At 42.0% G+C, this 26,152-nt stretch overlaps 4 protein-coding genes across 4 annotated transcripts in view; all 4 read left to right on the top strand.

Moving 5' to 3' along the window:
* The window catches only part of espn (espin), a gene marked incomplete at both ends in the record, with an annotated part of 47,620 nt that extends 39,456 nt beyond the window's left edge, over nt 1–8,164 (top strand). Inside the window, 2 exons of the mRNA XM_080853425.1 lie at nt 5,860–5,939; nt 8,017–8,164. Of these exons, the coding sequence (XP_080709551.1) occupies nt 5,860–5,939; nt 8,017–8,164 (228 nt within the window). The remainder of the gene's footprint in view (nt 1–5,859; nt 5,940–8,016) is intronic.
* On the top strand, nt 625–2,767 carry LOC308377695 (espin-like protein; the record flags this gene model as incomplete). Its single annotated transcript, XM_080854434.1, has 2 exons — nt 625–633; nt 746–2,767. The coding sequence occupies 2 exons, from the start codon at nt 625–627 to the stop codon at nt 2,765–2,767; spliced, it is 2,031 nt and encodes a 676-aa protein (XP_080710560.1).
* A 3,658-nt stretch (nt 8,165–11,822) lies between the features above and the next one.
* Nucleotides 11,823–20,051, top strand: qars1 (glutaminyl-tRNA synthetase 1). The gene is made up of 23 exons (XM_080853414.1): nt 11,823–11,964; nt 12,304–12,454; nt 12,603–12,712; nt 12,827–12,902; nt 13,025–13,089; nt 13,175–13,228; nt 13,557–13,614; nt 13,770–13,841; nt 13,925–14,010; nt 14,121–14,207; nt 14,373–14,472; nt 14,631–14,709; nt 14,864–15,103; nt 15,358–15,450; nt 16,904–17,041; nt 17,307–17,394; nt 17,653–17,799; nt 18,004–18,105; nt 18,286–18,378; nt 18,480–18,607; nt 18,708–18,774; nt 18,946–19,071; nt 19,735–20,051. The coding sequence occupies exons 1-23, from the start codon at nt 11,854–11,856 to the stop codon at nt 19,783–19,785; spliced, it is 2,322 nt and encodes a 773-aa protein (XP_080709540.1). The 5' UTR covers nt 11,823–11,853; the 3' UTR covers nt 19,786–20,051.
* Nucleotides 20,052–20,954: 903 nt separating this feature from the next.
* LOC308376935 (transcriptional regulator QRICH1-like) overlaps nt 20,955–26,152 on the top strand; it is an 11,519-nt gene continuing 6,321 nt past the window's right edge. The window contains exons 1-5 of the mRNA XM_080853434.1: nt 20,955–21,114; nt 24,347–24,629; nt 24,971–25,102; nt 25,321–25,455; nt 25,715–26,051. Of these exons, the coding sequence (XP_080709560.1) occupies nt 24,387–24,629; nt 24,971–25,102; nt 25,321–25,455; nt 25,715–26,051 (847 nt within the window). The 5' untranslated portion in view covers nt 20,955–21,114; nt 24,347–24,386. The remainder of the gene's footprint in view (nt 21,115–24,346; nt 24,630–24,970; nt 25,103–25,320; nt 25,456–25,714; nt 26,052–26,152) is intronic.

The following is a 26,152-nucleotide window of genomic DNA, read 5'->3' as shown; positions in this document are numbered from 1 at the left end:
GTTTGGTTTGGTTGATTGGATTGACAGGACATGAAGAGTGTGGTGACATTAATGCTTTGAGACATCACTGCCCATCCCAGCACTGGCCATGTTACCTTCATACATTTACCAACCTCAGTTACTTGATGATTAGTCATTGAGAGAATAAGACAATCATGTGGCCAGGACTAGGGGATGTTGCACTGGAGCTCTAAGTTTTTACATGGTTATTCAGTGGTGTGATGTGAGGGCCTGAGTCACTGAGTCGCAATGTGTGCAGTGTCTTTGGGACACAGGCTGCCATATTGGTCCATGCACCCCCCCACCAACCCCCCAAAAGCCTTAATTTGCTCACTGCAGGGTTAAAACTGCTCACTCTAACTAAGAAAGCAGCTTTTAAAGCTCTGACCATTTGAGTGTAAAAGAAAAACAAAAACGAAAAGTAAAAGCAGCACAAAAATTATGAAATCAACAAACATAGCTGTACTGTAGTGGTGACCCAAGCCCTGTCTGCATTAAGACACACTTATTTGCACAAGAAGGCAATAATTATTCAAATTTATTCTCAGTTGTTGCTCATCGGGTCACTTCAGTGAACTTGGCCCTAGTAGGCCAGTGCCATTGCACCACTAAATCCATGTAAGCATGTATGGGGTGAAGAACAGTTGACCATGCACCAGCGAGATTGGACCAGCACCTCGAAGAACCATCTCCTCTTCCTTCTTTTTTTTGTCCCCTCTTTGTCTCCTTTGATCCTTTGATCTAGTTTGCTACAAAGGAATACTTCCAAAATCAAGACTGGCACTACTCTCATGTCCACAATGCCATCCTTGGGCCCTTTGGGGAGCTGATGACGGAGGCCGACCTCATCCGCATCGAGAGGCAGATCGAAAACCTGACGGTCATGCACAAGGTGACAGAGGTGGAGAAGGAGCTGGAGCAGCTGGAGCAAGAGCTCCACCAGCTCTTGCCTGTGTCGGCGGCGCTCAACCGTGAGCACTTCTCTGTCAACCCCAAACAGGTCCACGGGCAGGCAGAGGACCTGCCTGCCTGGTGCAGCAAGATCTCCACCCTGCTGAAAAGCATGGCCATCCTACTGGCCACTCTGGGAGGGAAGGAGATAGACATTCTCGATTTGATCGCTCCAGGGTACACTCACGATAACGCAAAGAGCTCGATCAAGGCAGGACAGACTGGGTCTGCTGCCTCTGGCAATATCGGGAGGTCACAGTCCTTCTCCAATCGCGAGGAGGTGGAGAAGGAAATCAAGCAGTTTGGTGTGTCTGTGAAGAACCTGAAAGCCAACTATGAGGTTCAGAACCAGTCCAAGTACGAGGATGACAAGATGAACAGGGTGTACAAACGCAAGATGTCACTGCCGGTGGTCAGTGAGTCTAATTTCCATGCAGATCCAATCCTTGAGGATGAACTGACACTCTCTCCCGCCGAGATGCAGTCGAACACCAATTATGTTTCTGCATCAGATTTTTCAAACCTTCCTTTAGTAGATGAACCTCTCATCACACCAACGTATGTGCCCCCCACATATACAAATTCAGGTGTCACATCCCAGGGGGACACGACACACATCAATGGCACCCATTCCTCAGGAGACCCAGTGCTGAACTCAGATCAGTCGACACGGAGTCTAGAGGTGCAAACAGACCTGAGCTATGTGCAGGAGTGCATTGAAATGCGCAAAGAGCGTATTGTCTTCCTCTTCCTGGAGCACTGGAGGAAATACACCATGTCAGAATCCTACAGGCCCAAGTACAGGTCCAACCATCTTGGAGTAGGACAAGAGTACAACCGTTGTGACCCAAACCTGCCGGACATGGATGGGAACATGCAAAGTGAGGACGACAAGCTGCTGTACTTCATGAAGCAGAGGCAAGTGGTGGGCAACCTCCTTGGCCACTGGAGGAACATTATGAGTCAGGTGCCCACACGCCAGATCCGCAGGCTCAGCCGAGCACAGATGATCTACTGGCCCGAGCACTTCCTCCCCCACATTAAAGGGGCGCCCGTTGACTATGAAAGCCTGACCCTCGACCTTTTCATGTTGGGATACTTTCAGCTGCTGGAGATGAACATGTCTCGCACAGAGAGGAAGTTCCGGCACCTTCTGTGCTATGAAATGTTCGACCGGCTTGGCAGCCACAGCTGGGAGCAGATTCGACAGTTCCACCGCGACGTTATGGGGAACATTGAGCGCGGCCAGCGGGATTGGTCCGATGGCTTTGAGGACATCAAAATGAAGTATTTTGGAGATTCCCCTGAAGGAGGAGGGTTGTTGAGTGGCTCTGAGATTGTCCTTCCACCTGAGTTACTGAAAGAGGGTCAGGAGCAAACCCCTACACCTGTACCCCAGGAGGTTGTGCAGAGCGCTGGGGGAGCCCCTGTGAAAGATGCCCTAAAGCCCACAGGAGAAAATGGTGTGCATGATGCTCCTAACCCACGCCCTCCTCCTGACTCCCAGGACAGTAAGGCGTTGGACACTATGGCGCAAGAGACTGTGGTTAATGGCACACATGACACAGGACATGACACACCAGCACTAAACCAGAACCAGAACACAGAACAGCATCAGCAGATCCAGCCTCCGGTGCAGGTTGTGGTGGAGAACGCCACAAGTGAACCCATACAAACGCCTCTTGAAGAACCCAATGAAGACTCCATCCAGCTCATCTATGAGCTAAAACAGTTCAGTAACGAGGAGATCATCAGATACATTGATCGCAGCTTTGCCTTCTGGAAGGAGAAAGAGGCAGAACTGTTTGACATTTAGTTTTAGGCGAAACAGAGGGAGAGAAGAAAAGCTACTGTTACGGGTGGCTCATGTTATCTGGGCTGCCCCTTGAAGTTGATTTAAGAAGGGGGTCAGTGTCTGTTCTGGCCAGTGCCTTAAACACAGATCGAATGCTCAGGTGATCAGGTGACCAGTATGACCATCCAAGATGTGCTACTAAAATAGAGGTTCTATATTTTTGCCAGTGAAGGATGTGTTTGACTCACGGTGGGCTACATGATGCATGTCCATCATTTATGAAGTATAAACAAGCATTTATTTATTTTTTGTTTTGATGACATCTATACAGTTATTAACTAAAGAGTTTTTAAAAGTGCTAATTGGACATTTCTTCAAAGCTGCTTCTTAGATTTCTCAGAGCTGCTTCTCGTTTTTGATGGTAACTTAGACAAAATTTGAGACTGACCATTTATTCTAAGTAATTTAACCCTGGGGTGAGCAAAAATAATGAATTGCCTATATAAAAAAACAGGTATTTTGTTAACAACATTGTTCATTAGGGAACTAACTGAATACTGCACATGAATAAAAGTGATATCCTGAGATTTTACCTTGACAAAAAAAATACACATTGTAAAAATAGTAATAAGTGTTGCACTGATCCTTGAATTATGCCCTGAGACACGTTAGAGATTACTCCTAACATCAATCAGTTTTGAGGTATCTTGACAATTCACAGTCTCATGCATAGACATATATAGGTCTATGGTCTCATGTAACAGATGGTATGTACTTCTACAAGATAATGTGAAGTGCATTTGGAGGGTTATATCATGGCGCATTGTTGTTGTTGTTGTGTAATGTCAGGCTACAGCGTGGATGTTTGTGAACGAGTTTGTAAGACTTTGATTGAGTGTGTGTTTGATAGAGATGAAGGGCTTAGGTGTATTCATGCATCGTGTTTATTTCAAAAGAGCAGCGCAGGTACAACATCTCCTGATGTATTTCAGCTTCATGTATTTTTAAAGGCAGCGCCTGAACTGAACTCTAGCTGTCAGAGCCCAACATTTTTAGTACAATTCTTTTGCCAGCAAATATAAAATCCCTAATGGAGACCACGTTTGAAGCCTCATCACATCATTATTTTATTGTCATTTTTATGTGAGGTCAGGTCCGGGTTTAAATTTCTGTAAAGATTTTTGGATGAAACCGTCTTTGTGTGAAATGTTTCTATAAAGAGTTTTTTTCAGTCCCATAACAAGATAATAAAACTTTAAACTTGAATATGTTTGGCTTGATAATTCTCAGAAGGACCACAGATTCATCGTATTTGTGTGGATTTGACAGAAAAGTATATATAATAATATCACCAGCAGTTACTACATTATTATAAGAAATTGTACAAAGTCTGCGTTATGGGTAATAAACAACTGTATTTTACAAAATAAAAGCTATAACACTAAACACATAGTTTAGAGTATACTATGCAGGTCTGTGTATTACACTACCTGGGAATGGATGTTTGCCACCCACAAAACACGTTGTTGAAGCATCTTCCCACACTACACATTTGCGTAGATCCTCAGTCACAGAATCCCTCTTAGAGCCCCCTGCTGCTTACAGTGGCTTAGTGCTGAGGTAATGGGGTTACATCAGCAGACGACCTCTGATCTTCTTTCAGTCAGTCACTCAGTGGTGGATGATGTGACACAGGTAACTTTAGCCAGAGGTCTAAATATGGGAGGCAGCTGAAGTCTGGTGGACTGGTGGACACTGCCGTGAGGATACTGCTCCTTGTCCTTTAGAATGCTACACAAAATTCTTGGATAACCAGCCACAAATATGCAAGTGTTGTGAATAGAAGTTGAAAAGGTGGTGTGAATATGGTACCTTCCATGTGTTAACATGGTGGAGTGTGCATTAGATTATACTGTGGACTGGATAAAACAGAGTCCAAAGCAGAGAAGTATTAGTGTGTGAAGGGCCCACACAAAACAGGTCAGAAACGTAATGGTGATAAAACGGTACTCGTGCTTTTTCAAAGCTGCTTATCAGGTAGGTAAGAACCCATAATCCCAGTGCGTACAACACTGACTAGCCCAATTCATGTTGAAGCGAACATTAGTACAAGCCTGACACTCTTGACTACGTATTTTCATGTAGTTCTTGTATTTTTAACCAGCTGTAAACTTTCCTTTGGTATCAGTCAGTCAGGTGTCTTGATTTCTTTTTGCTGTTGCTAAAATTCCCCTGGGAATGATTAAAAATTAAAAGTAAAGATTATCTTACTTGGGTAGTTTGAGCCTTAGCCGTGAAAAGGCCTGATGATAGATGGGTTTGGGTAACCTATCTGTAGGAAGGAGAAAATGAGATAGCCAAGATGGCCACCCTCTCAGCAGCACTCTGGTTATCCTGTGTGTGTGTGTGTGTGTGTGTGTGTGTGTGTGTGTGTGTGTGTGTGTGTGTGTGTGTGTGTGAGAGAGAGTAAATATTTAAGTGTGTGTATGTGTGAATATTTATAATAGTATATTTATATGTGCATACATTTAGTGTATGTATTTATGCATGTATGTTAGCATATGTAAATCTGTTTAGTCCAACATGTTCTTTCTTCCTTTTGATGGGAATTCATCATTCAGTCCAAGTAGCCTGACTGCGGTCCGATCCCGTTCATTCTTGCTTGAATAGTTAGGTTCCATGCATGGCTGAGTATGGTGGAGACTCTCCGCTCACAGCTGTAGGCACTTATGGGGTAAATCACCTCTCCGATTTGGCATCATAGTGTGTTTTATTTCTCCCCCAAACTGGAGAGTCTGGAGAGATATCTGGCCACACTCAGATATGAGGAAAATGAAATGGTGAACTAAGTGCCCTCAGACATTTTTATGTTTGTGTGATTTAAGTTGATACATGTGAAAGGCAAAAGTTGCACACATTACATGTACTGAACAGTTTGAGGACACACCATTCCAGAAGAAGTACTACAACAAGTACTACAACAAGGTGAACTTTTTATTTATTTCCCCCCTGGGTTGGTTTTTCATGACATGAGAGAACATTTTGTGTTCCTTCTTTGAGTGTGTTAGAGTGTGTAAGAGTGAACACTCGGTTTTCCTGTGTGATTTCCTCAGGTGGATGAGGAGACTGCTCGGCTAGCCAACATGCCGGCCTGGAGGAGAGACATCATGAAGAAGAAGCTGGAGGAAGAGAAGTGAGTGAGATGCCGATCTCCAGCTGTCTCCTGCCTCTGTCCACTTCTGGTGCCAGCCCTCTGTTTCCATGGCGGCTCCCCACTTCCTTTTGCCTTCAGTCTTCTCTGTCTTTGTGGGGATATATGTGTTATATATTTGTTTCCCTTCCCTCTCCGGCTGCCTGGACTGAAGTATGCTTGTTTCCATGAGAGTCTGTTTGGACGTTGGGGATTTTGGTCAAAGGGTACCCTTGTGTGAAAGTCTGTTTATATCAGCAATGAAATATGATAAGACTCCCCAAAGGTGTGATGCAGAGATGATAGTTCAGTCATGATTGGTCATTCAATATCTGATCTGAGAAAAAGTGATTTTAATTACAAAAGCCTTAATTCAAGTATCATTTTGAGAGACCTTGTGGCTTTTCTCAAAGTGGAAACAAGCATGCTTTTAAAATCCAATTTATTCCCTGTCATTCGTGTCAAAAAGTCTTTAAAACATATTTAAATCATAGTGAGAAGAATGTACTGGAAGTATGATTCACATGTGCTTTTAAGGAGTGATATTTGTAGTGTAAAGGCTTATGAATATATGCAGAAATGGTACATGAATGGTATATGAATATGATTTTCTGTTTTACGTGGGTTCCGTAGCAGTAGTAATGTGACTCTTACATGTATAATTATTCTATTTCTCTTATGCTTGTACCTAATTGGGTGGACAGAGAACTGAAGAGGTAAGAAATTATACTTTCATTTTTACATATATACAGTATATATTGTATTTTTAGTGTAGTTCAAATGTGCAAATGTGCAACAGTATTGAGACATAAGAATAAAACAAAAACAAATTGTTGGGATTTTCAAACGGCAAGGTTTAGATTGTGTTAAAGTATACTTTATACTAATATTGTGCAAAAGTATACTTTATACTAACATTGTGGAAAAGTATACTTTAAACTAATATCGTAAAAATCCTTCTAACAGGCATAATGTCAGTGTTCTCACAAGTTATGAGATAATCGAATAAGAAATCTATTTTCAGTCATTTTTTTTTGTTTAAGATGTTTCACAATTGTAGTTATTAACGGCACTACCATCAAGGGCAAGGCTGTGTATTGCACCATTTCTTGTGTCTAGTGTGCTCTTGTGTTTCCCATGTTAATGTCGCCACCTGGTGGTAAAATGGTTCACCTAAGGCAGGGGACGGCAACACACAGCTCCTTAGCTGCATACAGCTCTTTAGCCCCTCTAGTGGCTCCCTGGCTTTGTCAACAATTTGATATCATTCTGTTGTAGGCCTAAAGCCATCCTTACATTCTCATATGTGTCATATGACTTCACGGCCTGAAGTCTCTTTGCCAAACTCAATAGTGGTGGTTTAGTGGCTGTTTTCCTAAGCTAGCTATGGATTTAAAAAAAAGTCTAAATTTAAAACATAGACTGGATCTGTGATCTGTGGCAAGAAGTTAGCAAACAACAAAAATGTAATGTTAAAATAGACAATTGCAGAACAAGTAAACTGCATGTGTTGAAAGGCATCTGGCTGGAGATGAAAGAAATTGAGTGATTTCAGACCTCCTGCTGAAAGCAGAGCAGAGCAAAGGTAGCTTTAAGAAATGGATCAACTGTTTTCTTATTGTAGAAGTTCTACATTTCAAAAATGCACCAAAACATTACATTATTATATTGGAAATGCAAAGATAGAGTCGCAAATAATCATATATAGCCTACTGCAGCCACATTATGGTAAAACATAGACATAAACAATTTAGAGTATAGGTTGTGGTAACTGCATTTGAAGGGCTCAAATATGTTTGCGGCTTCGTACAGATTTATTTTCTTTCTGACCAAAAATGGCTCTTTAGATACTAAAGGTTGCTGACCCCTGACCTAAGGAAATGACAGTTTGAATGTTGTAGCTCTGTGCTCCAGGTAGTTCAAATTCTCTCTTAAATTCCACAAAATTTAAAACAATACCTGAAATGCAAGTTTGTGTAGTGACCAATTTAAAAATAAAAAATAAAAACATGTAAAATCATGTCAACATGTCCAAACCACAAAAACCGATGAATCATCTCCTTTCCTTTCACACCTGCAGAAAAGACGATGAACGAGAGAAGAAGGTGAAGGAATCTGAGGAGAAGCAAGAGCTGGAGAGACTGCGAACCTTAGGATATGATGAGACCAAACTGGCTCCATGGCAACGGCAGATCATTCTGAAGAAAGGAGACATTGTAAAACAGTAGACCCTCTTCATCTACCATCTCCTTCCCACTTTTCTCTCCAAATCCCCATGGCCCTTCAGTCACTACCACCCATCCCAGATCACAATTCTCATCTGCTAACTGCTGGACCAGAACACAAACCAGATTGGGTCACAACCAGGCTTGCTTGTAGCATCAGCCAGTTCCCACAGTGGCGTTGTTCTTGTTCTCAGAGGCTCATCATAGGATAAACCAGTACTCTTTGACCACGCAGGACTGCTGCACTTGCATAGCTTATAGAGAGTCCACATGGAATAACACATGGTAAACCAGGAGCTCCTGAGAGTTTGATGGGGATCAGTGTAGGCCCTTGTCACATAGGCCTTTAGCCGCATATGTTTCATGTGTAATTTAGGTTAAAGCCACGTCACACTCAGACTGGTTCATCTACATGCTTTGATTCCTGTTATTGTGCAGCTAATGGACAGTTCTTAACACATATCATTTTACCTTACACTTCACACGCTTATGTCATGGTATACATGGTGTTTCATGGTAACATGTATACATTTAACATAAATAATATGTCTCCTCAAGTAATACATTTAATCAACCCTACAGAACAATGTGTAGCACTGCTACAATGAGTGATAAAATGTTGATAAATTCTTGAGATTGAGAGGTTCAGAAAGATGTGATAATTTGAGAATGTACAAGTGTTCGATCCGAGTTTCAATATATTTAACAAAACATAAGAAAATAGTTATTAAAGATATATGCAAGCACATCTTTTTTTATCTCAAAGTTAAGCTTTTGGCCTAAGCCAGAAAACACTGCCAAAATGGATAGAGCTATAAACTGAAGCTTTATCCTAACTAAGACACAACTGGAAGATTCATCTACACATGTGAGATGAGTTTGGCTTGGTCATATTTCAGCCCAGCTCTTCCCTTGCACATTGCACCCGGTTTTTTGAAAGACCCATGTTGTAGTGAAAGGTGTAAGGTTATGGCTGAAAAGTCCTTAAAAACAAAAGTGACACACTTATGGGGATACTCATCAAACGTTTCCCAGAATTAACATCAGGCAAGCCACAGGCAAACGTTCTGAGTTTTTATACAAAAGATGGTGGCTCTTTTGTTCTATCTTTATTTTTAAATCCATGCCTTGGTTTCCTTATTCTCAGACAATAATGGGACCAAATCAATGGTAATATCTCTAGGTCATCACCATCAGATCTCTGAAATATGGCTTTCATAAAACACCGACTATTTTTTTGAATGGACATTAGATTGTGCACTGTCATTAGATCCTGTTGAGCACAGTAGACCTCAGAAAAGTGCCGGATGTGTCTTTTTGAATGTGTGTATATATGGTCTCTTTCCTTTGTCATAAAATGTGCTATAGATAAATTTGTCATATTTTCAGTGTACTTTTTTTGATTGTAAAAACACCTAAATTATATATGATATATAAATATAATAGTGATGCATGGTCCTTGTTGAATTATCACTTGGGAACGTTCAATTAACTTCATTGGATGCCATACTGATGTTGAAAAATTCAGAAGATGTAAACGTCATTGCCATTAGAAGATTTTTCTATGTGTTACTACTGTACATAGTGAGACCTGAACTTCCACAGTCCTTTACTGTAACTGTGTATCAACATTGCATCGGGTTCCTATTCTCGTCCTTGCTTGCGTAGGTTATCTGTTTATTAACATAAAACGTCATCTACAGACTGTCAAATGTAATTCAAATAAAACATTTAAATCAAATTGTTGTATCTGGACATTTCCATGAATAACATTTATCTCCATTGAAAATCTGTTCAATGTTGATGTTTAATATTGTTGCATTTTAATGGTTTATTTGTATTGCTTTAATAACTAAAGGAATATTTACAAATGCAAATGCTCAGCAGCTCTGAAACACATTCTTTGATCTGTATGTTATATATTATTAAATTATATTACATATTTAATGTATATGTTACACAAAAGACTGAATTGACATACCTCAGAGGCTAAACCTGTACAGTGTGAGGAATAAGCATCCACACACAAAAAGTAAATGATCACTGGGTTGATGATCAGATTGTGTTGTTGTGGTTTAGTTGGTACATCATGGTGGTAGGGTCAGTATCAGGGCAAGTAAATACATGTATAGGCCTGTGATAGGTGAAAATTCACCCTAGTTACCTCAGGACTCCAGAGCTGCATATAAGTATATTTAAGACAAACAACAATTGCAATTGGGCTCACTCCCAGCACAAGGCTGAAAGTGAAGCAATATTAAACACATTGCACAAGGTTTATATAGACAGAAGTTAAGCGTTCCGCAAATAGGACCATGTGGTGGATTTCTGACGTCCGAGGCAAGGATGGAAGTTTTGCACAAGGTGAAATGTAAGCACGTGATATTATCTAATAGATAGGGTAACTTCAATAACACTACTTCAATAGCAATAGTCATGTTGAGGGATAAATATTATCATTCAGTTGACGTTCATGGGGAATTAAATACTTTGTCATTATACCTTTGTTATTCCATGGGCTTGTACAGTTTGGCCTCAGTTTCATTCTCCCCTGTGCTATCTTACATAAGAAATTCGCCCTGTGGTGCAAATACAGTATAAGATTTTTTTTAGGCTCACCAAGTCTCTGTATTTGGCTGCTACTGAAGATAATCATCTCATCTAAATTGGGGTTAGAGGCTTTGTCAGTTGAAGATTAAATTAATTAACTACTGCTGCTGGTCTCATCAACAAGGCCCAGGTCCCCCACCCGTCTTGGACTCTTGCCCCTCCCCCACTCCCCAAGTCTGAGTTATGTTAACTCACATTTCACTCCTTTACATTGCACATTGTTCATTCACTTTTACACACCTGCACTGCTTTCTTTTGCATTTTACCCCTTACTTTACTTCTTTATATACACTCTATTTATATATACATCTGTTTCCATACTGTGTTCTGTAATACTTATGTTATGTCTAGTACTTGGTGTGTTCCTATGTTTTTATGTTATGTAGTAGTACACTTATTGTGTGTGTATGTTTGTGTTTTTATGTTTTTATGTTTACTGTATGCACCTATGCACCAGAACAAATTTCAAGTAGGCGCATACCTACGTGACAATAAATCTGTTTCTGATTCTGATTCTGAAATACTCTATAAACATACAGTACTCAATTGCACATCGACTGTAATGAAGTAAGAAGATATTTCTGATTTAGTCAAGGGACTTGACATATAAGCCTGTATGGGTTAGGTTTAGTCTTCCTTTTAATTAGCCTAATATTTAAAATGGTGTCCTCACTGAATACATTTGCATTGTACACTTGGTAAAGTTGCTGACCTCTTAGTGACCGTGTTTGCCTACGCTATTATCCTTTGCAATCGCAATAAATGTGAAGGTAGGCTACAGGTAGTGTATGTGTCGTTAATATACCATGATTGAAACATGAGTGAAACAATTTAGATTCTAGAGGCGGGCGGTATCTATACGGAAACGCATTGGTTACTTAAATAAACAATGTTTTACAATGTGACAGTAAGTGACTGACGCAATTTACCGGCAAGTTTTCATAACTCCGTCCCAACCTGAGCTTTCGGCTGCATGATTGGAGCGTAGAGCTGTTTCCTTGATTGTAGTCCCGCCCTATCGTAAAGTGTGTGTTCCCCACGCTGGCCGACTAGATAACTAGGCGTGTGGTGTTCTGTGAAACATGGCGGATCTGATCACACTATTTGTGTCTCTTGGGCTTAGCGAACAGAAAGCCAAAGAAACACTTAAAAATGAAGCTCTCAGTTCGACTTTGAAGGATGCTATTGCCCAGGTAAGGAGAAAGCTGGACTCAGTTAGGATAGCTACCTTAGCTAGCTAGCTAGCTTGCCTACTAGCTAAGTAGTAATTTAGCTCTGTGCGAGTTTCGAGGGCCGGTTCCAAGCTGATGTGTTCCAACCTGGTCCTTCAAGTGTCAGCTGACGTGTTCAGCTGTCGTAACTCCAAGTCTTTGCAAAGTTATTGTTTTGTTGGTAGTCAAATATAACCTTGAAATTCTATAAACTCCGCTAAGCTTACCAATTATACCCTTGTAAGGCGTTCTGTACTTTTAAAGCATGTATGAGTGCTTTATGCATTAAGCTAAATTTAGTCATCTTTATTTCTGAACTAGGCACAGAATGTGGTGGGGTCCGCGACAATTGATAAGGCCATGGGTACCCTTCTGTATAGCATGGCTTCACGTCTCAAGGATACACAACGTTTAGGCTTCCTCACAGAATACATCGCCAAACGGAAGATCACCTCCGAATTACAGCTTTCAGGTACTCACTCTCACACACACACGCATACACATCGAGATATCTTGAAATGTATTCAGACTTCTGATCAAACTTCCGAGAGACCTTCCATAAGCTGCCGCACTCTTCTCTAAAAAGTGATTCATTGTTGTGTGTGTGATTGTCCAAACAGCTGCATTGGATTTTGTGAAGAGCCACCCTCAAGACCCCTTAGACCACAGTGCATTTGAGTCCTCCTGTGGTGTGGGTGTAGTCATCACTCCCGAGCAGATTGAAGATGTGGTAAGTTAGTCAACATGGAACTTTCTCACTCATATGTTCATATTGCTAAATGTTAACCTTTCTTTCTTTCTTTCTGTGTCTCACACTCATGCCCTTTAATTTCATCTCCTTCAGGTCGAGCAAGTGATTAAGAAGCACCAAAAACAGCTGCATGAAGAGAGGTACCGCTTCAATATGGGCCTGCTTATGGGTGAGTTCTTTCACTGCGTACTCATTTTAAAACAGGAACAGCAACTGATTTCGTTTTTCCTTTCATCTTCATGTGTTTGTGTTTGTAGGACGATGGAAATGCAATAACGAGCTGTCTTACAGGTGAAGCCCGGGCTGGCCTCAAGTGGGCTGATGGGAAGATCATAAAAAATGAAGTGGACATGCAGGTGTGTGTGTGTGTCTGTGTCTCTGTCTGTGTAGTTGACTGTATGTGTGTCTGTATAATTCATAATCTGAGCACTTTTTTAACAGGTCCTGCATCTCCTGGGCCCAAAGACCGAAGCAGACTTGGAGAAGAAGCCCAAGGTGAGCGCCTGAGTAGGCAGACTTCTTGTTCTTACATTCCAGATAACATCCTAATACGGTTACATGAGATACTTGCAGACTGATATTATGGTGAAGTCAACAGGACCTTCTCGTCTTCTGCTTCTAAGAGAGAAAGCAAAAGCAAACGGCGTAAGAATGAAACTCATGGGCTATCTGTTGTCCTTGACTTTCTGTACGAAAGAAGATAATATAGTTTTTAAACTGTACCATTTGGCTGTAGAAAGTTTCATCAGTGAGTCAGTATTGGGTGGTGGGTTTGTGTGGAATTCTGAGACTATGAGGCCTGACGCTCTTGTGTGTGTTACAGGCTCCCAAAGCCAAGGCACCAGAGAAGGAGAAGCAGGATGTGGAAGTGAATGTAAATGGTGAGCCAAGTGGAGAAAAGAGCTTCTTGATAAGCCACAATAAAGATAATGTGAGTCACCTTTTTTTCCTATATTTTCACCCCCTCGCTGTGTGCGTGTGTGTGTGTGTGTGTGTGTGTGTGTGTGTGTGTGTGTGTGTGTGTGTGTGTGTGTAGGGGATGTCAAGATGGAGGCTAAGTCACTCATGGATCAGTTGAGAGGAGAGGCTCTGAAGTTCCATAAGCCAGGTGAGATGATCTTTTTAGGTTCCTTATTTGCTTCTTCTCTTCCTGCCTTAACCTCAATCTTACCATGTGTCATATTGTCACAGGTGAGAACTTTAAGACAGAGGGATATGTTGTCACACCCAATACCATGAGCTTGCTCAAGAAGCACCTGGAGATCACAAATGGACAGGTGTGTGTGTGTGTGTGTGTGTGTGTGTGTGTGTGTGTCAGAGCCAGCAGAGATGCCCACACATGTTTCTAGTTCATATATGAGACACCTTGCTGTACTTCTCTTCTTAGGTCCGTTCTCGATTCCCCCCGGAGCCTAATGGTATTCTCCACATCGGTCACGCCAAGGCCATCAACTTCAATTTTGGTTTTGCAAAGGTATGGTGACAAGCATCAACACACACACACACACACACACGCACACACAGACACGTAAAGAAATAACACTCAATACTTCACCTGCAGTTCAGTCTGCTGTGCTACATACTGTAAAGCTCCAACTCTTACCATCTTTCTCAGTGCTGTACTTATCTCCCCCTACAGTCTAACAGTGGAATATGTTTCCTGCGTTATGATGACACAAACCCAGAGAAAGAAGAAGAGAAATACTTCACTGCCATCAGGGACATGGTGGAGTGGCTGGGTATGAATTTCTGTTCTTTGATATTTTGCTCAATATTCACATTCATCAGAAGAAATAGCTGCACTTCAAGTTACCTATTTAATGAAGATGTTTTGAAAAGCACATCTTGGTATGTTCTGGACACCAAATTTTAAAGGTCTGTGTGTGTGTCTTCTTAGGTTATACACCATATGCCGTCACACATGCTTCTGATAATTTCCAGCAGCTCTATGATTGGGCAGAGGAGCTCATTCGCAGGTGACCGTTCACAATCACACACACAATGTTGTTGTTCTCTGTTATGCTATAATGTTGACTCTATTAAAGAGACCGTCATGTCGCTACATGTTCCCCTATTTCTCTCTGTACTTCATGCATGTCTGTCTAAGCCATAGTGTTTTTGTTCTCCCAGAGGCCAAGCATACATCTGCCACCAGCGCGGAGAGGAACTGAAGGGGCACAATGCACCGGCATCACCCTGGCGCGACCGACCGGTGGAGGAGTCCTTGATACTCTTTCGCAGGATGAAGAGGGGCATGTTTGCAGAGGGGGAGGCCACGCTGAGGATGAAGATGGTCATGGAGGATGGCAAGATGGACCCTGTGGCCTACCGCATCAAATATACCCCTCATCACAGGACAGGAGACACCTGGTACACACATCACCTGGAATATGGATTAACAGTACCAGTGACATTTTTGAACACACACATTGTATCGTTTTAGAGTTGGAATGGAGATATCGAAGCCCTGAAATAAAGGCTGGTACCGTATGTGAAGGTTATAACGTATATATTATGGCTATAATGCTCACGTCATAGAAAGGGGTTGACAAATTGCATTATCCTTGGCACAGCATCGTTGTACATTTCAAAACCCTAAAAAGGTTTGTTTTCTGTCTTTTCAGGTGTATCTATCCAACGTACGACTATACCCATTGTCTCTGTGACTCCATCGAACAGATCACACACTCTCTCTGCACCAAAGAGTTCCAGGCCAGGTAAGGCAGTGTGGCTGGTATGCTTTTGTGTATGAGTCTGCATATTGTCCTTTGATCATTTTGCCTTTGCATTAGGGTAGTGCAGATAGTAGTTGTGTAGTAGTGGTCTAAGTATCTATGTGAAAAGGTCTGACCAACGAATCACTTGATGATGGTGTACCATATGTTTACTAAAACTGGTTGCAGTAAAGTGTCTCTCTGTATAAATAAGAGAAAAGTATTTATGGACAAGATACTATTTTTAGCTAAATCCAAACAGAGCAGCCAGCCCTTAAAACTATACCACTGTTCTCATGTCTTGATGAACTGACAACAATGCGCACATGAATTGCTGATGAACTCCTAGTCGAGTACTGTTCAATGTCTTAGATCATTGGAAAGAGTCTGTAAGAAAAAAGGAAGTTTGCAGCAATCTGTCTTTATTCCAGTAAAGTGCAGTAACGAAGCACATGGAACATACTCGAATTCAGCTGTGCAGATCTGAACAGCAAACATCTCCAACTCTAGCCATATATACTGTTTAAGACACCTCCTAGGCTTTTAACTTAAATTAGTCAGGCTTCTAATACAAACTGGTCTGGCAATCTTTTCCTGTTCTGTATGATAATCAGGTTTCTCTGACCTGCTGCCTAAGGTGGTTCTCAATGGCCTCCCCCATTCCCATACTATGGTTAATTGCAGTCACTCACAACTCAGTTTGCTTCCTGACCTTAGAAGTCTGAGCAAATCCAAATTCCTTTGTTACCATGATAAAAATTACCATTTTAGAATTATGCTGGCCACTCTTTAGTGAGTCATGAATATTCACTCACAGGATATACTGTAATTTCTGACAAGTCTGTGACTTGTCGTCTGACCATCAGTTTTTATGTGATATCAAATATAGTCATTACTCACAATACAATTTTGTTTTCAAACTATTGGTGTGTATATCGTTGACCAAAGATGGGAAAAATATGTAGGGATTAATGTATAGTCCACTGGTCATTCTCCAAAAATATTTTTTGACAGGACAAACGGGACCCTACACACAATGGACTATACATTAGTCCACTTACATTTCCGACAACTTACCGTATATTATCTTCTTAAAAAGGTAATTGTAGTTTCATGGGAGAGTTTCACTGAGAAAAATAGTCCTTCTGTCAAATAGAACTTTAAAATTGAAGGTGTTGCATAGCAATTTATAACCTGCTGACTTCATATACAATGGATTTCTGTTACGATAAATTAATAAACTACTTGCAGAATGATATGAAAGGTTTGAGGCAGGAGCACAAAACCAGTTGCCAATGGCAACGGTCATTCATTTTCAGCAGTCATTATCAAGAAATATGGGACCTCCAATGTTGGGATGGCCCATTTAATTCAATGCCAGCATTTTAAGAGCATCATTGACAGATGAGATCCTATGCGCATGAGTATCAAGTCCCTTTTTTTGTGTGCACTGTAGGAGGTCGTCATACTACTGGCTGTGCAATACACTGGATGTGTACTGCCCTGTGCAGTGGGAGTATGGCCGTCTCAACCTCACGTACACAGTCGTCTCCAAGAGGAAAATCATCAAGCTGGTAGAGGAGGGAGTCGTCAGGTAAGCAACGCACTGTAACAGCTCCAGCACTTGCCACAGCAGCTTTTTCCTGCAACATATAAGGACTGACTTGCTGTTGGCAGGTTTTAAGTCTTCATTTATTAAGTCATGATTTAAATACTGTCAGGCATTAGTTCAATTCTTGTTTGTTGGGATTTGGTGGTTGCATTTGTGTTTTATGGGTCATTTTCTATTTGTATTTGTGTGTAGGAGTGATGTTGGTTTGTGTTTTATGGGGACTAACCAATTGATTTGTCTGTTCTAGGGACTGGGATGATCCACGTCTCTTCACTCTCACCGCTCTCAGGAGAAGGGGCTTCCCTCCACAGGCAATCAACAACTTCTGTGCACGGGTAAGACTGGAGGGAGTGGCAACAAAGACATGGGGCCCTACAAAGAGTTCTCACGGATTGCATCCATTCATTTTCTACCACGTAGCTGTTCAATTTAAGCAGGCTATTTGAAGCAATGTAGTATTTGTTCCATACAATAGCATTAGGAAAGAAGTCAATATGGAAGAGCTGTAAAGAGGAAGGAATGTGGACTGTAGGACACAAAGCACAGAAGGAAGGAGCAGGTTGGAGTGATATTGGTTTCCCCTCTCATTCCAGGTGGGGGTGACGGTGGCCCAGGTGACCATGGAGCCCCACCTGCTGGAGGCGTGTGTGCGGGAGGTGCTGAACGAGCAGGCACCGCGGATCATGGCTGTGCTTGAGCCCCTCAAAGTGACCATAACGAACCTGCCTGCTAACTCACAGGTACACACACACACACACACACACACACACACACACACACACAAACGCACAAACCAACCAACCACTCACAGATGCAAAAATACAAACAGGCCAGGTTGATACTTCCAGGAGAAAGCTCTCAGATCTCTGAAATGAATGAAGAACTGTTCCCTTTGATTTGGGGTAACGTGTGTGTGCATCTCTCTCTGCATTTCTCTTTCTCAGATGGCAGTACGTGTTCCTGACTTCCCTGCAAATGAGGAAAAGGGTAGCCATATGGTGCCCTTCTCAAGAGTCGTCTACATTGAGCAGAGTGATTTCAGAGAGGTGTGCTCCATGTGTCTGGTTACATGAGTGTTGACTTTTGTGTTAATATATTTGTTGTTCCTGTGACTATCCATGAACTGTAGTTGGTGTAGAATATATGCATTTATATTTTGAAAAGCAAGTGTGTTTGTTTTTCTATTTGGTTTTCAAAATCTTACTCCTCACCACTGCCACCTGCAGGTGATGGAGAAGGGCTACAAGCGTCTGTCGCCTGACCAGCCTGTGGGCCTGAGGCATGCCGGTTACGTCATCTCGGTGAAGCGTGTCATCAAGGTGAGATAAGATGCCCTCTTCACTTCACACCAGGGTGCATTGACATGATCCTCAACTGTTTACTAATCTGGTCTCTCACCCTGTCTTTCCTTGTCTCCAAGGACGCCAGTGGTAAGGTGATTGAGCTGGAGGTCACTTGCGCCACCACAGACTCAGCTGAGAAACCCAAGGCCTTTATCCACTGGGTCAGCCAGCCTCTGGAGTGTGAAGTGCGCCTCTATGAGCGACTGTGAGTGTTACATGTGGTGGTATTTGGCAAAACGTTATGACCTGTGTAAGCGTGAGTGAGTGAGACAGTGAATGTTTGACCACTGTTCCTCTGTCACCAGGTTTCTGCACAAAAACCCAGAAGACTCGGCTGAGGTGCCTGGTGGCTTCCTTACTGACATCAACCCAGTGAGTTAAAAAAAAAAAATGTATCCCTTTCCTCTTCAGTCCACACTCGCGGTTTCTCCCTCTTGACCCCAGTGCTCTGAAATGTCCCCACGTTTTCATCATAGATTTAATGAAATTGAATAGTGTTACTTTGTGTGATCTACAATAACCTTGTTTGATTTCCTCCCTCAGAATTCCCTGCAAGTTATCAGCAGTGCCTTAGTAGACCAGTCTGTGGTTAACGCGAAGGTCTTTGATAAATTCCAGTTTGAGAGAGTGGGATATTTCTCCATCGACCCAGATAGCACACCCCAGAAGGTGAGACTTAGAAGCAAGGACATGAGCAAGGAAGGGCTCTTTATTATCCAGGAAAAATTTGTTTTTTAGATGCAGAAAACACAAAGCCAGTGGTTCTCAACACTAATGTGCCGAGGAAGAACTAATCTTATGCTCTTTTTTAATACAATGACACTTCTTTAATTAAAAATGTAGTCAATTATTTACCACTTTTAAATATTTTTTTTTTAAACTTCCCATTATCAGTTTGATTATGAAATGTAGGTATGGGGAGGAGGATTGTTATTGTAGAAACAGAGAAGGCACTGCGAGCAAAGGCTTATGGGACCGTTAATGATTGGATACGTCACATAATCCCAGTCGCCTACTTTTTACTTTTTTTTTAATTGATGGAATGGAAAGATTTCTTGCTGAGTATGTTGCTGTTGTTCTTGCTCCTATGCACGTCAATGCATTTTAACTAAATAATGTGATTTGGTGATAATTATATGACTGTCTGCTATAGTGCAATACGGGTCAAAATCTAACCAATAGTTTCTGTGTGTGACATTTTTCATAATTGATAAACAACTTTAAGTTGGTGTGCCTTGCCGTTGTGGTTTGACCTTTGATGTGCATTGGCCCCAAAAAGGTTGAAAGCCTCTGCACAAAAGCCCAGTAGTAACAATTGTGTTCTCCCTACAGCTGGTATTCAATAGAACTGTCACCCTAAAAGAAGATTCTGGGAAGATGTGATTGAAAGATGCTTGGATCATCTGCAGCCAGTGAGCAATAAGGGAAGGCTGTGTGGGTTTGTAAGCCCCTGCTCTGGGTAACCACACCAAACACTGCAGTCTGCTATCCTGCACTGGTGCTACATGGTGGGGCGATGCTTGCAAAGCATCTTTTCTACAAACATGGCCACCCTCTTCAGACCTTGTTACACCAGTGAGAGGGTTTAATAGCCATAGAGAAGGTGATTCGCTACCAATTTTCCAAACAGCTTGAATAATAAAATTGTATATTTAAGGAAAACACTTAAATGTCTCATTTTGTCTTACAGTGAAGGTTGGGTCAGTTGCTACTACACTTAACATTTCAAACTAATTCACATTCTCCCTGAAATGCATACCAGTTTCAAACGAGCAATTGCAAAACTTCTGTCCAGCATCAGCACTTATTGGTGTGTGTACTACATTGATGAGATCTGAGGAGGCTACCGAACACTGCTGTCAGCATGACCTTAGGCAAGGGACCACGAGGATTTAAAAGGATATGTGAGAACTAGCTCTACCCATCTCGGAAATAATAAACTCTGGTACTAGATTCACAGTATCTCCGCCGGTCCTCCTTAACGCCAGTGCGAAGCCGTGTGTTGAGAAAGAAACGGGGAGGCACTTTGTCGCACATGGCTTGCTCTTTAAGGCGGAACGGCACAGTTCTCTGTTTTAAAGGCACACGCACGCATAACTAATTTAACGCATCGAAGAACTGATATTGTTTACTCTAAATACGGCTTTAGTTTCAAATTCTGATAAAGGATAGAGGCAGTTTTGATGAATCTAAAATGTTTTTAAAACGGCAATACGTTTAACTGTATTGGAATTTACTCTGGGAATACCATATTAAAACAATATCGAAAGGGGCAAACACCTTCATCTTATACATAGATTGGCCCTCCTCATTCAGTTTTTTTTTTTTAAAGCAATGCCTTACAAGTGCAATGTCTTAATTTATGTTCAGATGAGCAATCCTGTGAAATCATTCTTGACACTTGGGAAATAGGCTTGTCTCCTTTAAAGCACGTTCGGTTCGCAATCTCGCGATACAAACAGCCCGTGCTTGAACGCTTTCGGATTGGTCGGAGGGGACTTGTTGTAAGATGGCACCCAGAGAGGTGTGTGTGTAAGAAAGAAGCAAAAAAAAATGCAATTTGATGATTATATTTGGAGTAATTGCAATCGACCACAACACAGAGCAACACAACACTAGCTTCTTTGTTTTCTTTTACTCGATCGCACATGACTAAGTGTTTCTAGAGTTTAGACAGAAGGAGAAGAACAAAACGGACAGGCCTGGAAACAGGTAGGATAACTAAATGGCCATCCAGCTAATTTCGGCACCGTTATGCCGATGATTTCTTTAGTCAGTAAACCAGCGATGTCTAGCTAGATATATACTTTAATTCAGTGGCATATGGCTGCTATTGAGTCACTGGCATCATGAGAATTGAAGTCATTGTGCTTTATTCATAATAATGAGAAATGCTGTAGCCATCAGTTTGAATGCCAAGTAACGTTAATAGATGCTGCTGTGGCTGCATTTACGGTTGCTGCCCGGCTATTGAAGTTTTTCTATCTGTAGTTGCAAGGCAGAGACGCATTACATGAAGAGCATTGGGGGAATGGTCTGTCTAGTGAACTCTTACTCTTCAGACAGTGTCATTACATGGTGGCATATTGGTATATACTTTCCTGTAATGTTATCGTCTTGTCCATTTAATAAACGTACGTCAGCATACACCACAACCTCTCTGGCACAGATGCTGGTTTGAGATTGAACTTTCCCTAAACATGTGAGGCGACAAGACCACATATAACTGTGGATGACACATGGACTGCCTATGGTTGCTCGGCAATAATCCATGTAATTTTAAGGACGTCTCACAATTTGTTAAAAGTGCCGGGTGACGATGTATTGCCAACTTACTCTAATTTGCCAGACATATTTGCAGCTCTCATTTGATGCAAGTTAAACATGTGCGTGTATTCATATCTCTGGGAAATTCAATCAGTGTTATTAATAATTGTGGGAAAGGCAATCGGCATTGAATGAGCAGCTGTCAGTTATAGCAACCTATAACTAACACCTATATAAGGTGGTACATGCATAGGAGCTTGCCGACTATAACGTCATTGCTGAGAGAGAAGCTGATGATGTGTGCCTTAACCGCTGATCGAATAATTTAAATGGACCAATTTACAGTGGACTACATTTGGATTACCCTGGCCACATAACTTCTCGTCGGCGTGTGTTGTAGCCTACAGAGCGTTACCGAGGCGTTGTGCTATGGAGAACGCGCATATTTACTTTCCAAAAGGAAAGCTGCGTTCCCTGCCGTAAAAATAGCATGGTTTTGACAGGATAAGGAATTCTCTCGGAAACTGTGTAGGGGAGAGTGGGGTAAGATGTGCCAGTTTTTACTTAAAGTGACTTATAACTGAGGCCATGACAGTAATGCTTCAAACTAAAATATGTACATATATTTCAGGATGTTGTGCATCTTTGGGAACAATCAATTTGGATCTGAAATATAGTAATAAAGAAATATAGCTTTCTGAAAAAAAGTAGTCTAAAGAGAATACATTGGGGTAAATTGTGCCATTGATTATTGAAGTAAAACAGTATATTTGCATCTCAGAAACTGTGTTGCTATATAAAAGCTAGACAAATTCAATGCCAAATTACTCATTTAAGGTTTATTTAAAGTTATTTTTCAACAACAAAAGCTGATTTTCTACAAGCCTATTGCGCCACATGAGCACAGCAAAGGTACATTTTCTGAACACATCAGAACAAAGCTGAGTTGAGCTAATTCTATTTAAAGGTAATTTACATGAACACATGTTCAGAAAAAAATTAAATTCAAATGAAGACCAAACTGAATGGAATTCTCTATATAGATCACTGGCACAACTCACCCCAGGCCCTTTGGCACAAATCACCCCAATCCCACCTTTTTGGAAAAAACGCATCATCCAGCTGTTTTGAGCTAAATTCATACTAGCTATATAGACTCATAGTGTAGCTTACCAAAGCACTAAAACACGTGTGAATTGTTTTTAAACTTGTCTAAACCCGTTTAGACACAACAATCAAAAAACCGTGATCATAGAAATTTTACTTTGGAAGGCAAAAAAACTGTTTTTTGAACTTAAATGTGCTTATCTCTCATGCAAAGAGACTCTCTTCTTTTCAGGATGAGTTAAATGGCTGACTTCAAAAATATGTGGCCACTTGACCAATTTTTTCTATGGTTCCCTAGAAATAAGGGGGGGCACAACTTCCCCGCTGGCACATCTTACCCCACTCTCCCCTACTGTTGGCCCTTATTTCATTTTTTCAAAAAAAAAAAAAGTCTTCAAAATAAACTGACCCCTTACCTGATGTAAACGCTTCACTGGCTTTAATGGAGATTATTCGTTATTATTTTGCAACTTTTTGCCACATTCATATGCATATCGGTAAAAAAAAAAAAAAAAAAAACTACTGATGTCGTGTACTTGCTGTGGTGTGCAAATAACGTGTTGAGTTTTTTTGCAACGTTTAAAAGTGTTGCTTTTGGCGGATAGCTTCGGCCTGCTAGTATTTAAGATCGCTTTGTGTATTTCAGTCCAAAGGTTGCCAACATAACGGAAGAAAGGAGTCCCCCTTAGGAAGTAATCCTGACAGGCGAAGCTGGTGGCTTTTAAAATGTAAAACGGACTCAACCTACATCATACATTCCCATTCAATAACAGCCAGGGGCAGCTGTTCACCCTCACGCTTTACGTCAATTTAGCCACATGGCTATTGTGTAACGCCACTCATTGCCCCCTGTCTAATGTCCAACCGCAGTTGTTTCGTGACAGAAAGCCCTGTTTTCCCCCTTGACTGACGATTCCTTTCAGCCTAATCCTAACAGGGCTCACAAAGTATTGATCTCCCTTCTCTTTCACAGTCTTTTCTCACCTCTCCTCTCCTCTCCTCTTCACTTCACTTTCCTCTTTAAGATATCATATTCAATGCTGACCTAAATTTGAATGTGAGAGAATGAGCACAAGTAGAGAATGAGCATCACTCATACATTTAAGCATGTGCACATGATGGTGCATTCCAGCAATGTCTGGCACAGGATCACCACTACCCATCGTGATCCTTGCACAGAGCCCACTAATCGCTCAGGAAATAGGCTGTGGGTGCCACATTAATTCAAATGATATGTTGTACTATTGTGACAGCTTCTTGAAAACATCTGAATGGCTACGTTTCATGTACAGTTTTCACATTTAAGTCAATACAGTAATGCATAAGTTGATGCTGAATTCTTCACACTTGTGTTGTTGTGTGCTTGTGTGTTGGAGAGAAGTGGACGTGCTTCTTATTGGTATTCTTTGTCAGTATGGAATGTGTGTTTGTCTGCCTGTACATTCTGACCCAACATTATTTTTATATTTTCACATTCTGATTTCCATAACGTATTTAGACGTTAGTGCAATATGCATACGTTTTGATTCCATGTTACTTTATCCATATGTCGGTGTGTGTGTGTCTGTAGACAGGTCTGTGCTGTTCTCCTAGCCAGCCAGGGAGGGGCCATGAATAACTCCGTGGAGGGCACCGTGTCGTTCGAGGAGCTGGTGCGCGTGAAGGCGCGCAGTGTTCCCCAGCATCGCATGAAGGAGTTCCTGGAGTCGCTGGCCAACAAGGGGCCTGAAGCGCTGCAGGAGTTCAGCCAGCAGGGCGGCGACAACAACACCATGGTGTACCAGCAGGGATCCAACTGCATCTACACAGACAGCACAGAAGTGGCAGGCTCTCTTCTGGAGCTGGCATGCCCGGTAAGAGAAAGTTAACAGAGATTCGAACGTTGGAACAGATGTGTAAATTTCACAGTCAAGCAGGGGGGCTTTTAACCATTTGGGGTCGTCACTGAAGATTGGATTACAATCTACTATTTAGATTGGTTAATTGGAAATGAAGATCAGCACTTGTAGGTGAAAAGTGCACAGTGCTACTTTGTGTATACAGTAGACATGTACAACCTGTGTCTTAATCAACATTTAATTGTAATTTGTTTGTGTAAATTGTATGTGTAGAGAAACAGAGAAACGGCGTCTCATTATGATGTAACTGTGGAGTGTTTGGCTTCTCACTGCGATCCTCCCTTGGGTCCTTGCAGGTTCAGGTGCAGGTGCAGCAGCAGCAGGTGTCCTCGGCGCAAACACAAGTCACCCAGGTAACTGCAGCGCAGATCTCCCCGCAGATGACCACAGCTGTGCAGCAGGCCAACGAGCAGCAGATCCAAGTGCAGGTGGGTTTGTGCCATCTGTGATTAGATCAGCGGTGCTTGTTATGCTATTGGAAATATCATTACTATCAATGACATTCATCACTTTAACCGGTAGGCTGTTTTCCCCAAACCTAATCTCAAACACGTTATCTCTGTCTGTCTGTCTGTCTGTCTGTCTGTCTGTCTGTCTTTCCGTCCGTCCGTCCGTCCGTCCGTCCGTCCGTCCGTCCGTCCGTCAGGTGCAGATTCAGGGCCAGCAGTCTCAGGTAGGACAGGTGCTGCAGATGCCTTCCCCCTCCCAGCAGCATTTGCAGGGTGTTCCCACAGCAACGCAGTTTATCCAGCATGAGCTCACAGAGGAGCAGCACCAACAGGTGAGCTCCAAACTGACGTATTTACCATACTTAATATATTGTAGAATTTAATAACCATGCACACACATACAGGTCATAATATATTGTCATTATGCTCTATGTGTAAAATAAGAATGTATGTTAAATGTGACTGCTAATCTATAACCAGAACTACCTTAGGTTATAGTGCTTCTTCTAATGAGATTCAAATATGCATTGTTATATAAATGTAGTCCCAGATGTATTATCCTGTTTCTTCTCTTGTCTTTTCCTCCCTCAGATCCAAGCCCAGCTGGCGGCAGCCGTGGCTGGAGGTCAGCAGATCCAGATCCAGACGGTAGGAGCCCTGTCTGATGCTCAGATCCAGCCCCAGGGCTCTCCTCGCGGGACCCTGGGGATCCCCACCACGTCAGCCGCGGGAGTCCTCCAGCCAGCCAAGAAGCGCAAGGTGGACATGCCCATCACTCTCTCATACGCGTTGCCAGGGCAACAGCTGGCCACGGTGCTGGCCATCCCTCAGGGGCAGCAGCAGAGCTATGTGTCGCTGCGGCCAGACCTGCTGACGGTGGACAGCACCCACCTGTACAGTGCCACCGGCACCATCACCAGCCCTACAGGTACTAATACTATCTAGATTAATACCATATATTGGAAGACTCAGTCGTGGATTTGTCAGTCATGATCCAGGTTTTATTTTTGAACAATGATGGCCATCATT

This window comes from Sprattus sprattus (assembly GCF_963457725.1).
Source record: "Sprattus sprattus genome assembly, chromosome: 16".
Taxonomy (NCBI): domain Eukaryota; kingdom Metazoa; phylum Chordata; class Actinopteri; order Clupeiformes; family Clupeidae; genus Sprattus; species Sprattus sprattus.
Note: the sequence above shows the minus strand (reverse complement) of the source record. Positions and strands in the feature narration are given on the sequence as shown.